The following is a 13,883-nucleotide window of genomic DNA, read 5'->3' as shown; positions in this document are numbered from 1 at the left end:
CAGAATGGACTGGTTGGATCTCCTTGCAGTCCAAGGGACTCTCAAGAGTCTTCTCCAACACCACAGTTCAAAAGCATCAATTCTTCAGCGCTCAGCCTTCTTCACAGTCCAACTATCACATCCATACATGACCACAGGAAAAACCATAGCCTTGACTAGACGAACCTTTGTTGGCAAAGTAGTGTCTCTGCTTTTGAATATGCTATCTAGGTTGGTCATAACTTTCCTTCCAAGGAGTAAGCGTCTTTTAATGTCATGGCTGCAGTATCCATCTGTAGTGATTTTGGAGCCCAAAAAGAATAAAGTCTGACACTGTTTCCACTGTTTCCCCATCTATTTGCCATGAAGTGATGGGACCGGATGCCATGATTGTCGTTTTCCGAATGTTGAGCTTTAAGCCAACTTTTTCACTCTCCACTTTCACTTTCATCAAGAGGCTTTTGAGTTCCTCTTCACTTTCTGCCATAAGGGTGGTGTCATCTGCATATCTGAGGTTATTGATATTTCTCCCTGCAATCTTGATTCCAGCTTGTGTTTCTTCCAGCCCAGCATTTCTCATGATGTACTCTGCATATAAGTTAAATAAACAGGGTGACAATATACAGCCTTGACATACTCCTTTTCCTATTTGGAACCAGTCTGTTGTTCCATGTCCAGTTCTAACTGTTGCTTCCTGACCTGCATACAAATCTCCCAAGAGGCAGATCAGGTGGTCTGGTATTTCCATCTCTCAGAATTTTCCACAGTTTATTGTGATCCACACAGTCAAATGCTTTGGCGTAGTCAATAAAGCAGAAATAGATGCTTTTCTGGAACTCTCTTGCTTTTTCCATGATCCAGCGGATGTTGGCAATTTGATCTCTGGTTCCTCTGCCTTTTCTAAAACCAGTTTGAACATCAGGAAGTTCACGGTTCACATATTGCTGAAGCCTGGCTTGGAGAATTTTGAGCATTACTTTACTAGCATGTGAGATGAGTGCAATTGTGCGGTAATTTGAGCATTCTTTGGCATTGCCTTCTTTGGGATTGGAATGAAAACTGACCTTTTCCAGTCATATATGTGTATATATATATATATTTTCAGATTCTTTCCCTTTATAGGTTATTAAAAATACTGAGTATAATTCTCTGTCTATACAGTAGGTCCTTGTTGGCTATCTATTTTATATATGGCAGTGTGTATCTGTTAGTACCAAGCTCCTAATTTAACCTCTCACCTTCTTCTAAGTTTAGTCTACTTTTTTTCATCCATACACTCTAACCCCTTTTTACTCACTGTGTGGTCTGTATCCAACAGCTGGTGGACATCACCTGGGAGCTTGGTAGAATGCAGGATCTCAATCCCATTCAGACTTCCCAAACCAGAGTGTGCACTGTAGCTAATTCCCAGGAGATTCATATACATGGTGCAGTTTGAGAAGCATCATTGCTGAATTGCACATCAGGCTACCGCTGAACCGAACGAGGCAGAAGACCCTGACCTGTCACTCCCCAGTCTGCTCCAGCTGCTTTATGCTTATTGTACCCTAATACAATGAGAGAATAAGGAGGGGAGAAGATTGGTGGGCATCCTAAAGGGGGAGGAAATGAAAGAAAGCTGACGGGAATGTGAGCTTCTTGACACAGGCTTCCTGACTATCTCCAAGTCTCGTGCTTTCTCATTTGTGCTATCAGTTATTCCCAACCTAGGCCAAACTCAAGGAAATGAGGGCTATTAGCCATTTGCACTGTTTTTTTTTTTATCATACTGTAAGAGGTGTCGGGGTGCCTGTACATCTACACAGTAGTAATTACTCTTGCAGTAAAAATTTCATTTTCTTTCTTCACTTTCACCCTTGCTCAGCACCATCATAAGTAGAAGTATATCACATTTTCCGACTTGTCCACAAATTTAAAAAATTACATTTTAACAGCATATAGCATTTGCTAGACAAATACACATTTGTGCATAAACATTTCATCAGGCATAAGCATTGCTGACATGTTTTTTCTTGTACTTTTTTTTTTTTCCTTTGAGGAATCTTCTAAGTATGCTTTTAAAAATCACATTTTGAGAATCACCAGTGAAGCAGTGCCATTCAAAGAAGTCTGTGGGGATTTTTGGAGACAAATTATATATGCATCCTTTGAAACAAATTATGTTATGTAAATCCATACAGAAAGATAAAAGAACTCATAATGAAATAGTTTTGACTCAGAGATAACACTTAATTTTTACCAGGTTAAGAAATTTGATCTGAGGTTGCTGGGTTTTAAAAATTGCACATATGTACATGCAACTAGCACTGAAGCCTACTTGCAGCTGTTACATTTATTTTGTCATGAGAATAGTTAAAGTTTTCAAGTTAATTTTTCTCAGTTACATCTTAACTGGCACAAATGTCCTATTTCCTTGGGATTTTCAATTTCTTGGTGTGTAATTAGAGAAATAAAGATGATAGCAATGAGTTCTTTACACATATGTTTTTTCAAAGTCATATTTTATGAGACTATGATTTTTCAATATTTTTTAAGGTATGCCTTGAATGTGGAGAAGATTATTGTTCAGGATGCTTTGCTAAAATCCACCAGAAGGGGGCACTAAAACTCCATAGAACAACTCTTTTGCAGGTATGACATCTTAAAATGCTCTACTTGTAGTGTGTTTATAAAATGTTTCACCAGGAAGACATTTAAGACCTGTTTAATTATCTAGAATTTAGGATGATTTGCATTAATTTCTAAAATTCTATTATGTACAGTCTTTACATGTAACTTAAAATTACTTGACAATGGTAATCTGGATTTTATTTTGCTGTTTAAACTCTTCTTTAATATAGCTCCTGAAACACTTAGCTTGATTAGAATTTTTACATTAGGCATTCTAACTGTGAACTTGACATTTAAAACTTAGACAATATTTTTTTCTATTGTGGTTTCAAATGAACATATGATTTAAGTATTATTCCTATCTAGTTTATAAATAGAAATCTCTTGCTTTCTTCTCATGTTTATTTAAAAAAATAGTCTTTTATTTGTCTTCCTTCATTGTTGTTTAAATAAGCTTATTTCTCATGTTTCTACTTTTCCTCCTACATATCACCAGCGTTTATTGTCCTCGTGTAATCTTTTTTTTTTAATGCTTAAACTCAAACCCTGTCAGATGGTTTTAAGTTTCTAATACTTAAACAATAAATATGGCTAAATATAGACTTAACATTTTATGCCAGATACATTTGATGATGCACTGGTTTGTCAGATTTCACTTATTGTACAGAGTCAGTGCGAGGCAGTGACCCTATAAGATGAGTACTACTAGGATCCTGCTCCTAAGGACCTGGAGGTAAAAGTGAGAACCCAGGACCTTGGGGTTAAGGGATTTAATATTATCCTGTATATTTTATGATTGTCTATATTTGGAAACATCACTGGTAGACTTCAATCATTACATGTCATTCAACATATATAAATATCAGTAGCTCTCACAGAGGCTGAAGACCTGAGTCATAACGGGCACAAAGCATAACACTGACCTTCCTTTTATCAGTATTTACCAAAGTCAGTTACTTACTTACTTTTGAGTTTAGAGCCTTCTGGCAGAAGTGATGGAGGGAAAACAAAAAGCCACTGTCTATTCCCCTGCCTCAGGAAGTATCATACCACTGGACAGTTATAGGAAATTAAAATGAATGTACATAAAAGTGAGTGTAATAGTTAATAGATAAATCATATAGAATTTAACTAAAGGCAGTCCACTGTGAGGGTAAGGAGCATAATCACCCCACTGTGAATTCACATTAGAATTTTCCATTCAGCGATTTATTCAGCATGTTTTCCTAATTGTCGGTCAGTAAATTTAGGCACTGTGCTAGCTGTACGAAGTATCAGTTCACTTCAGTTCAGTCCCCAGTCGTGTCCAACTCTTTGTGACCCTATGGACTGAAACCTGCCAGGCTCGTCTGTTCATGGGATTTTTCAGGCAAGAATACTGGACTGGGTTGCATTTTTCTCCTCCAGGGAATCTTCCTGACCCAGGAATCAAACCCCCATCTTGTCTCTGTGTCTCCTGCATTGGCAGGCAGATTCTTTACCACTAGCGCCACCTGGGAAGCCCTTCTTGCCTTTAATCAATTGTCCCATTGACTATCTGTCATTTTCTTACTTTTTCTCTACACTGTTTAGTTCTTTGATTTTTTATTTCCATCATTCTTCCCTGTGCATTAAGGTAATGTTTTTGATGCTGTTATATGTTGACCTGATGGTCATTGTTAAGCAGTGAGTATATATCTCTTTCTGCTTGGTGGTTTAGTCATATTAATCAGCCATAGTGTTTTTAGTTCTTTACCATCTTTGGTAAAAGTCATGAGACTCTTTTTGGTCATCTGTAATTCACATGCTATCGTACATCAACTGTATCTTAATTTAAAAATATACATATTGTGGAAACAAAAAGAAGTAATGAGATTTTTTTCATTGACTGTTGAATTCATACCTAATCTGAGAATATATCTGAATATTAAACAATACTATATGAAAAGCAAGCATTCTAGGCTAATGGCTGCTGTACTTTATATTATTTAACCTATGTTGGCATTTAAGAATGACCTGTTTTGAGTGTTGTAAACCATTTCAACCCCAGCCTACAGATCAGTGAGTCTTTACAAAATTCACAGTCAGTAGGGACCATTTTGTTCTGGCCTATCTTGTTTCATTTAAGAGATAAATCCCTAAAAAATATCGAAGGCAAACTATTACCATTTCCATGTTGAGTAAAATAATTTCAAAGGGTCTGTCTTTTGATTTATGATTGATTTATACTTAGAAGTGATTTCAGCACAAGTTTATTTATTTTTTACCTTCTCCAAACCTATGTGAAATAGTTAATTATCTGCAAAATAATGTGTAAATGCATAGAGTTACTGAGGATGAAAATTCTACTTCTATATTTAGAATAAATTTTCAACAATAAAGGTTGAAATTAAAGATTTTTTCCACTGGGAAAGCCTCACATTGGTGAAAAATAAGGTCTTAATATATCAGGAATTTGTATTTCCTTTTAACAACAAAAGATCAAGCAGAAGAGAACAAGGTTAATTAGAAATAAAGGAAAATAGGGGGCAAAACAGATGAAAGGCATTCCATTTTGAACTATGACATGCACAAAGGGAGGCTGGATTGAGGAAATCATTACTATACTCTGGTATGTATATTTTAAAAATTGGAATGGAGATTTTCTTAACTGGAGGAGAAACCTTGGGAAGAGAGTTGGTTAGTAATGAGACAGGAGATAATTGAAGTAGAATTTCCATGTTTTCTAGTATGAAGCATTTATGTTCATCCTTTTTATCTACAAGATAAGGTATGCCTATATAAGTATGGATTATAAGTGGGAATATTTGTTCGTTTGAACATACTTACAGGAGAATAATTACCAGGAAGAACCTCAGTTGTCATCAGAATACTATATGTTTTCTGACTTAGTGGTAGAGTGTTTTCTTTTGTTTGACAATGACCAGTATCAGCTTTTAGATTCACACTATCATTATTTGTTAATGTTTAGAATAATACAGTATTTTTCGACTATAGCTAGTCATTTAGATAATAACATGGTTACTTACTTGATGATCTTAAGGTACCAATTTTAAATGCTATGTGCAGACATACTGTAGATGCTATGTTGTGACACCCAGATCCTCCTCTTTAGAACTGAGAAACTCACTTCCCTAACCTCCTGGAATGCTGTCTACAGGTAGATCATAGCAGAGTTTCTTCCCAGGAATTGTCTTTGCCTAAAGAGAACTGCTGAGCTTCTCTTGTGGCTCAACTTGTAAAGAATCCACCTTCGATGAGGGAGACCTGGGTTTGATCCCTGGATTGGGAAGATCCTCTGGAGAAGGGAAAGGCTACCCACTCCAGTATTCTGGCCTGGAGAATTCCATAGACTGTATAGTCCTTGGGGTCTCCAAAAGTTGGACACGACTGAGTGACTTTCACACAAAGAGAACCGCCACCTCCAAGTTTACACTCCATTTCTGGAGGCAGCCCATCCTCTGGTCAAATATCTGGTCTAGGTTAGGGCACAAATTCTCAGAAACCCATTGCCTCAATTGAGGACAACTCAGATGGACTATTACAGCTCCTCTTTGGGGGCTGACAATTGCATCAAATTCAGCTTTCCTCTTTGCCCAGTTCTGCTATCTTCACTCTCCCACAGCCCACAGGTATTATTCTCAGAGCACACCCCAGTAGAAGTCAGGCAGGCAAATCTCAGAATTTGTTTCTTGGTGAACCAGAAATGTGACAGTATGTAATGTAGAGTCAGATTATAGATGATTGTTGGCCAATTTTAGAATGTATTGAAATTTTTGAAGGGCAATATATCACATCTCCTTCACTTTCCAGATTGTAAACCACTTGAGAAATAGGTATTAGAGTCAGAACGTATAAATCAAAATATCAGTTCTATTGTTGATACAATCAGAATTAGTGGTTGTAGCACAGGTGTTCGGATAAATTCAGCTTACTGATGCTTCCTGAAATTTAGCTTTTTGTCCCTTCTCCCAGCCCTCATATTTTAGACATTTCCCTTTGGCAGGGCAGGCTCAGTCTCTAAGTCCTACTCTTTGTGACTCCATGGACTGTAGCCCACCTGGCTCTTGTGTCCATGGGATTCTTCAGGCAACATTACTGGAGTGGGTTGCCATTTCCTCCTCCAGGGGATCTTCTCCACCCAGGGATCGAACCTAGGTCTCTATTGGCAGCTGGATTCTTTACCACTGTGTCACCAGGGAAGGTGGCATCGCTGGATTCACCCAGAAAAAGCCCTTAGTGGAGATCTAGATTGGAAAACATCTTTCTCAGGGCAGGCAGCCCTTGGAGAAACCAGGATAGGCAGAGGTGAGCATGCTCTCTTTTTCTTCCCAAAGTCTCACAGACAAGAATAGAAATAGAAGGATGGGGAGTACATGTTCCCTCAAATTAAAGTCCAGGTAATGTCAATATCTTGACATTATATAGCAATATATACATTTGTTATTTACGACTATAGTTAGCACTATACAAAAGAAAAAAAATAAAATATTTAGAATATATATATAAAAAACTATTAGCTCAGTTTTTCTTTTCTTTCTTAAATATGAATAATTCCATATAATTTTGAACTTCTGTCAAAGGATTTTTTAAACTGTTTTCCTATTGACCATTTTCTCCTCTATATCTTCTGTTAAATTTCAGATCTTCTAAGGAGAGGAACTATTTCTATCTTGTTCATCATTATATTCTTAGTGCTTAACATCATAGCTGGCATGTAAAAATCACATTTTTGAATGAATGAAAGAAAACATGAATAAATCCTAACGGATACAATCAAGCTCATGAAATAATTTAAGACTACATTTTAAGTGGCACAGTTTCTTTTTCTCTGAATTTTGAAAACCAAAAATTGCATAATTAATTACATGGTACGTTAGTAAGTTATGTTGGTGAAGGGTTAAGAAAAGCCTTTCCTCTTGTGTCTGAGATTTGACTTTTAGTTACCTTTCTAGCCCTTCCCCCCACCCTACCCCCCGGGAAACAGATAAAAGTCTTAATATCAACTATGTTTCTAGACCATATATTCATAGAATGACTCTGGGTTGGCAGATTGCCTCTAACAGGAGGGCTGTAGTTATTAATACCTGGGGTAAGCCACAGCTCTCCCAGTGCAGTGTGGGAAGCTCTGTTACCGAAGCCCCTGTGGGGCTTCAGAACCGTCAGAATGGGAGGTCTGTCCCTCACCTCTTTGAGTGGTACTTCTGTGTGAGCTATTGCAAGACTCCCACCAAAAAATAACAGCTGATGCCATCTCCTGGGCAAACTGTTGTTCCTGTCCTTAACCTTCTGAGCAGACTGTTGCCAAGAGTGGTTTGATGACAACCTGGTGAGTCTGAAAGTTTAATTTACTCAGGTAGACTCCAGGAAGGATGGTCAATTAAGTCTTTGATTAACTGAAATTTCAGAAAACAGAATGATGCTATACCCAAAAGATAAATAAAGGACACATATATAGACATCTCTGACAAGAATTTTTTTTAAAAGTTTTTCTTAAGATGTAACTCACATACTCTACAACTCCATGTGAAGTTTGTGATTCAATGGATTTTAGTATATTCATGGATGTGTGGTCTTTGATGACTAGCTGCTCTTTAGGTTCTATCTATGTTGTGGCATGTATTAGTGCTTCACTTATTTATGGCCAAATAACATTCCATTGTATGGATATACCACATTTTGTTTATCCATTCATCATTTGATGGACATGTAGCTATTTCCACATTTTGGCCATTATGAATAATGCTGCTGTGAATATTTATGCACAGGTTTTTATGGGGATATGTTTTAATTTCTCATTGCTGTCTCTCTAGTATGGAATTTCTTGGTTGTAAGATAACTCTAATCTTTAATTGAGGAATGGCCAGAGAGTGACTGCTCCATTTTATACTCCTATCAACAGAGTATGGAGGTTCTGATTTCTCTATGCCCTAGCCAACACTTATATCTGACTTTTTGATTCTAGTAGCCTAATGGGCATGAAGTAGTATCTCACTGTGGTTTTCATTTGCATTTCCCCCAATTACTAATTATGTTGAACATCTTTTCATGTGCGATGGCACCCTACTCCAGTACTCTTGCCTGGAAAACCCCATAGACGGAGGAGCCTGGAAGGCTGCAGTCCATGGGGTCTCGAAGAGTCGGACACAACTAAGCAACTTCACTTTCACTTTTCACTTTCATGCATTGGAGAAGGAAATGGCAACCCACTCCAGTGTTCTTGCCTGGAGAATCCCAGGGACAGGGAAGTCTGGTGGGCTGCCGTCTATGGGGTCGCACAGAGTCAGACACAACTGAAGTGACAGCAGCAGCAGCAGCAGCAGCATGGCCATTTTATATCTTCCTTGGAGAAATGTTGATAAGGATTTTGTGAAGACAGTTTCAGAATACAGGGCATGTTTTAAATATGGGTACATTTTAATACCCTCTACCTCAGTGAAGTTGTATCTGTGATGATGATGTTTTTAGATGCCATACTAAGAAAAGCAAGAGAAAGGGAAGAGACTAAATTTGAAAGGGGTGTGAAAAGTGAGAGTAAGACTTCTGCTATCACCAGTGAAGAACTGGAAGAACATGAGTGGTTTAGAGAGTATATTACAGAATAAAGTGACAGAGTAACAGATGCAGCAGAGAACAAAGAAGCAGTGCAAGGGTTTAATGCCGTGATGGCCCAAAGCCATCTCAAAGGGAAATGAGGGTGTTTCTATAATATTTAGGCTAAAAGAATCTGTAAGATAAAACTCATATATGCAAGCTCAGGAACTTACAAAAATATTGGGAGGATCAGATTAAATGACAACAAATATGAAAGTATTCTGTTCATAGGAGGTGCTCCATACATTCAGTTTTATTAGTCAGGATATAGTATTTAAAGAAATTCAATGTTAATTGTTAGAGCATCCAAATTTAGAACCTAGGAAACAAGGTATGTTAATGCTAATGAGTCAAAAGAGGGATAGTTTGAGGGACATTTTCAAAAGTATTAGAGTAATATATATCTTGGAAGACTTTTGTGGAAATACAGTGAGGTAAAATTTTAGAGAAATACAGACTTCCTCCATATCCAAACAGAGAATAATTAATCTCAATAATTAGAGGGGGCGGTAAAGAGCATTAATCTGAGAACCCATGACTTACCAATAGAATGTGACAAAGGTGGAGGGGTTTTGCAAACATAATTATGGTTCCAGATAAGTTGTTGTTGAGTTATAAAAAGAGAGCTGATTTTGGATGGACCTGACTTGGTCAGACGAAAGCCCTTAAAAGGGAAACTAAGGCCGTTCCTAAGTCAAAGAGATCATCTTGTTGGCCTTGAAGAGTAACTTGCCCTGGAGTGAGAGGGTCTGGGAGAGGCCTCTCCCAGTGACAAAGTATGAGCAGCCTCTAGGAGCTGACAGTAGCCAGCCAGAAAATGGAACTTCAGTTCTGTAGCCTCAGGAACTGAATTTTGCCAACAACCTTGTAAGCTCAGAAGAGAACCCTAGACTCAGGAAGGAATGTGTCCTGGCCCACACCTTGACTGCTCTCTTCTGAGACCCTGAGCAGAGCATGTAGTTAAGCTGGACTTAGACTCTGACCCATGGAACCCATGAGATAATAAATGTGTGTTGTTTTTAAAAAATCATTAGTCTAATCATATGTCTGAACCTTTAGCCAATCACAATGATGCTGATTATTTGAGGAGTCTTTATAATTTGCAAGTACTACTTATATTGTCTTAGTTTTTTCATGGAGTCTGATAAATTTTACAATAATTTTTTAATTTTTACTCTATTTTATGTTCATTTGTATTTATAAGATAAAAATCATCAGTTGTGAGGTAACAGTATTACTATGTATAATAAAACAAGTGGACAATTATTGATTGTTATTTATTGGTGAGTTTATTCTGATATGCCTAAGTGTGTTAGTTGCTAGGTCATGTCTGACTCCTTGTGACCCCATGGACTGTAGTATGCCTAAAAATCTGTTTTTCAAAGTATTGCATATTAAATCACTTTTTCTTCATGTATCTCAAATATGCATAATTGCTGAAAGCAGCTAAGTCATCTGGATGCATTGTACACGTAATATTAGTTGAAAACAATAGTACTTGCTAAGATAATTAATATAGTGCATAATTATATGGCATTGAAACTGCAAATAGAAAGCAGATTGCAGGTGTGACTTTCCTACGTTGTTTTCTTGTTGCTATTCTGGCTCTTTTAAGATTGCTCTCTAAATAGAATTTTTAATGTTGCAATAAAATTTGAAAGGCTGAGATCACATTTTGTTATTTTTTTTTAAGTGTCAAGTGATTTAAAATTTTTGAAAATATATTATCTTTTGTGCTATTACGTATATATGCTATATTGTCTTATTTTTAAATAGTTTAACTGCATTTAGTATTTTATTTCATTATTCTCACACTTTATTATAGTACTAAATATTGAGTCCAGATTACTTTTATTTGACATTTACTGTCTACTGAATAGTAAATTGCATTTATAATCAGAGGCGTGTATCCAGGTGCTTGCTTATTTTTTATTATGTCTTTATGTGTCAAGGAGGAATAATAATACATAAATCTTTGATTAATAAAACCTATAGTTTCCATTAGACCTTTAGAGGAAAGGAAAATCTAAGGGTTCTTTAAGTTCTGCTTAAAGTTATACCGAAAGAGTGCTAGAATAAGCAATAAACTTCAGTCACATGAATGTCACACTTTCAGGATTTGATTCCTATCTAGCTTGCACTAAGTAGTTCTTTATACCACTGACATTTTTGTACTACTCATGCAAATTCCATATCTGTTTTTAGAAATATGATGAGCAGTGGATTTGAAACATGATTCTGTTGTGAGTCCCTCTGCTGCAGTTTTCTTTCATCCTACAAATAATTTACTTTTCTCCTACATATATTTCTACATATATTTATATGGGGACTTTTATTCAAACTCTGTTCTTCTTTCTGGTGTCTGCTAAATGGAAATTCCTTTCCTTGTTTCTTTACCTTTTAGCTGGCCTGAAGTTGACCCTTTTCTCTCTTTCTTTTGATCCTAACAGTAGATGAAAACTTTGCTCAAGCCATTTATTTAGGTATCTTTTATTTCAAGTTTCATAGAAAATTCAGAATTGACCCTATGGCAAAGCCTATTTTTAGGAGAAGACTCTTGAGAGTCCCTTGGACTGCAAGGAGATCCAACCAGTCCATTCTGAAGGAGATCAGCCCTGGGATTTCTTTGGAAGGAATGATGCTAAAGCTCAAACTCCAGTACTTTGACCACCTCATGCGAAGAGTTGACTCATTGGAAAAGACTCTGATGCTGGGAGGGATTGGGGGCAGAAGGAGAAGGGGATGACAGAGGATGAGATGGCTGGATTGCATCACTGACTCAATGGATGTGAGTTTCAGTGAACTCCGGGAGTTGGTGATGGACAGGGAGGCCTGGCGTGCTGTGATTCATGGGGTTGCAAAGAGTCGGACACAACTGAGTGACTGATCTGATCTGATGTGCTGGGTATGAGGTCATGCACTCTGCTAGATTGTAAGGGACTAGTGAGAGTTAATATCTACTAGGGTTGTCCTGTGTTAAGGTTATAGACAAAGCTCATTTTCATAAAATAATGTATTTTAAAATTAACATTATACCACCTTGATAAATCTCCCTGAAGGAGTAAAAGAAAAAAATAAGGAAAGATCAAGGTGATATATGGAGGGGAAAAGATGTAATATATTTTCATTACTTTCAGATTAAACATAATGTCATATTGATTTACAGAACTATCCACATTTATATTTTACTGACATGGGTGTCTTGGACTAGTGCATTTCTGGACACCCCTGTCTTAGAACTGTTTCTCTTTAGGATAAAATGTGTGCCCTGTCTCAGAACCTCTGCTACTCTCCCTGGAGCCCAGCCTAAACAAGCTTTCACCCTCCATCCTGACCAGAGAGCCACAGGTGTATCTGTGGCAGTCATCTTGCTCTCGGGTCTGACGGCTGGTTCTCAGCTAAGGCCTCCTCCTCCCCGACCTGCCATCAGCATGGGCTCTCATCCCAGGAGCGCTCCCTTCACTGCCCACCTGGACCGCTTCCTGTTCTCTTGTCTTGCTCTCCCCACCTCCTCAACCCCTCTCTGATACCCTTGGTGCCCCTAGCCTGTAACTATCCTTGTCCTGGGCACCTCGTGGTCCTCCCCCCTTTCCATCTCTACTCACTCTATCCCTAGACTTGAAATACTGTCATCCATATGTGACCTCTTTCAAGTCCTCATCTAGTAGGATTTCTCCTCTGAATCCCAGCACACATCTCCAGTTGCGTGCCTCTCCATTTGTATAGCCAATAGGCTTAGCAAACATAACATGCCCCCAAAACTAAGTCTAGATTTTCTTTTCAAAACTCTCTGCACCATCTTCTTAGGAAATGACAATTGCTTCTTTCAGTTCCTTGGGATAAAATACTTTAAATTCATTTTTGACATTTCATCAGCAAAACTGGATATATATATATATATGATTCCAATTGAATGCCTTAAATCCTCTATTTCCAAAAATATTATTCCTAAGTGGTATTTTCAAGTGTAATAGTGTGAAAATGCTATTTCAGTATTTGATGTTGTGTGTACAGGAATTCTGGAGGAATGTGAATGGGATATTTTAGGTTGTGGATACTTTGAAATGCAATGACATCTTAATATTTGAAGATATATATACATGTATCTCCTCTGCCCATTATACCCAATACCTAACCACTCCACACTTCTGTTGATCGTAAGAAAATCTCAGCAGCCACCGTGTCTTGCCTCACCTGGGTGACTGCAGTTCTCAGCTACCTGATTTCTGCTCTTTCTTCTTTCTTTTTAAATCTTTTATTGTTTTTTTAATTGCCTGATGATTGGCTTCCGATATTGGTTTGCTTTCTGTCATACGTCACCAGCATGTGTACTCTGCTCTTGCCCTTGTTCATTCTATTGTCCACACAGAAACTAGAGTGAGTCTTTTAAAAGTCTGTTTCCATCAGTCTCTGCTCAAACCCTCCAGTGGCTTGTCGTCTCACTCAGTGCAAGATCGGAAGTCCTAACGATGCTGCCCCGCACGGAGCCCCTTCCTCGCCTGGATCTCACACCTTGCCATTCCCACCTCACCTAAGGCTCCGGCTCACTGGTCTCCCCTCCTGTGTCTCAAGCACATCAAGCAGGGCTTTTCCCTCTGCCCTTAGCTGTCTGAAATGATCTCTGAGACGTGAACAGGCTTGCCAGCCACACCCTGCAGATCTCTGCGCAGCAGAGCCTGAGCTCAACAGACACACCACTACCCCAATTGGTGTTCCTCCCT

The 13,883-nt window shown here is 38.0% G+C and overlaps 1 protein-coding gene across 1 annotated transcript in view; it reads left to right on the top strand.

Annotated features, from left to right (window-relative positions):
• Nucleotides 1–12,689, top strand: part of ZBBX (zinc finger, B-box domain containing) — a 42,342-nt gene extending 29,653 nt beyond the window's left edge. Inside the window, exons 8-10 of the mRNA XM_010835276.1 lie at nt 2,515–2,610; nt 5,298–5,338; nt 12,329–12,689. Of these exons, the coding sequence (XP_010833578.1) occupies nt 2,515–2,610; nt 5,298–5,338; nt 12,329–12,689 (498 nt within the window). The remainder of the gene's footprint in view (nt 1–2,514; nt 2,611–5,297; nt 5,339–12,328) is intronic.
• The last annotated feature ends 1,194 nt before the right edge of the window (nt 12,690–13,883 follow it).

The sequence above is a fragment of the Bison bison genome, unplaced genomic scaffold (assembly GCF_000754665.1).
Source record: "Bison bison bison isolate TAMUID 2011002044 unplaced genomic scaffold, Bison_UMD1.0 scf7180017864040, whole genome shotgun sequence".
Taxonomy (NCBI): domain Eukaryota; kingdom Metazoa; phylum Chordata; class Mammalia; order Artiodactyla; family Bovidae; genus Bison; species Bison bison.
This window is presented reverse-complemented; position numbering and strand designations above follow the sequence as displayed.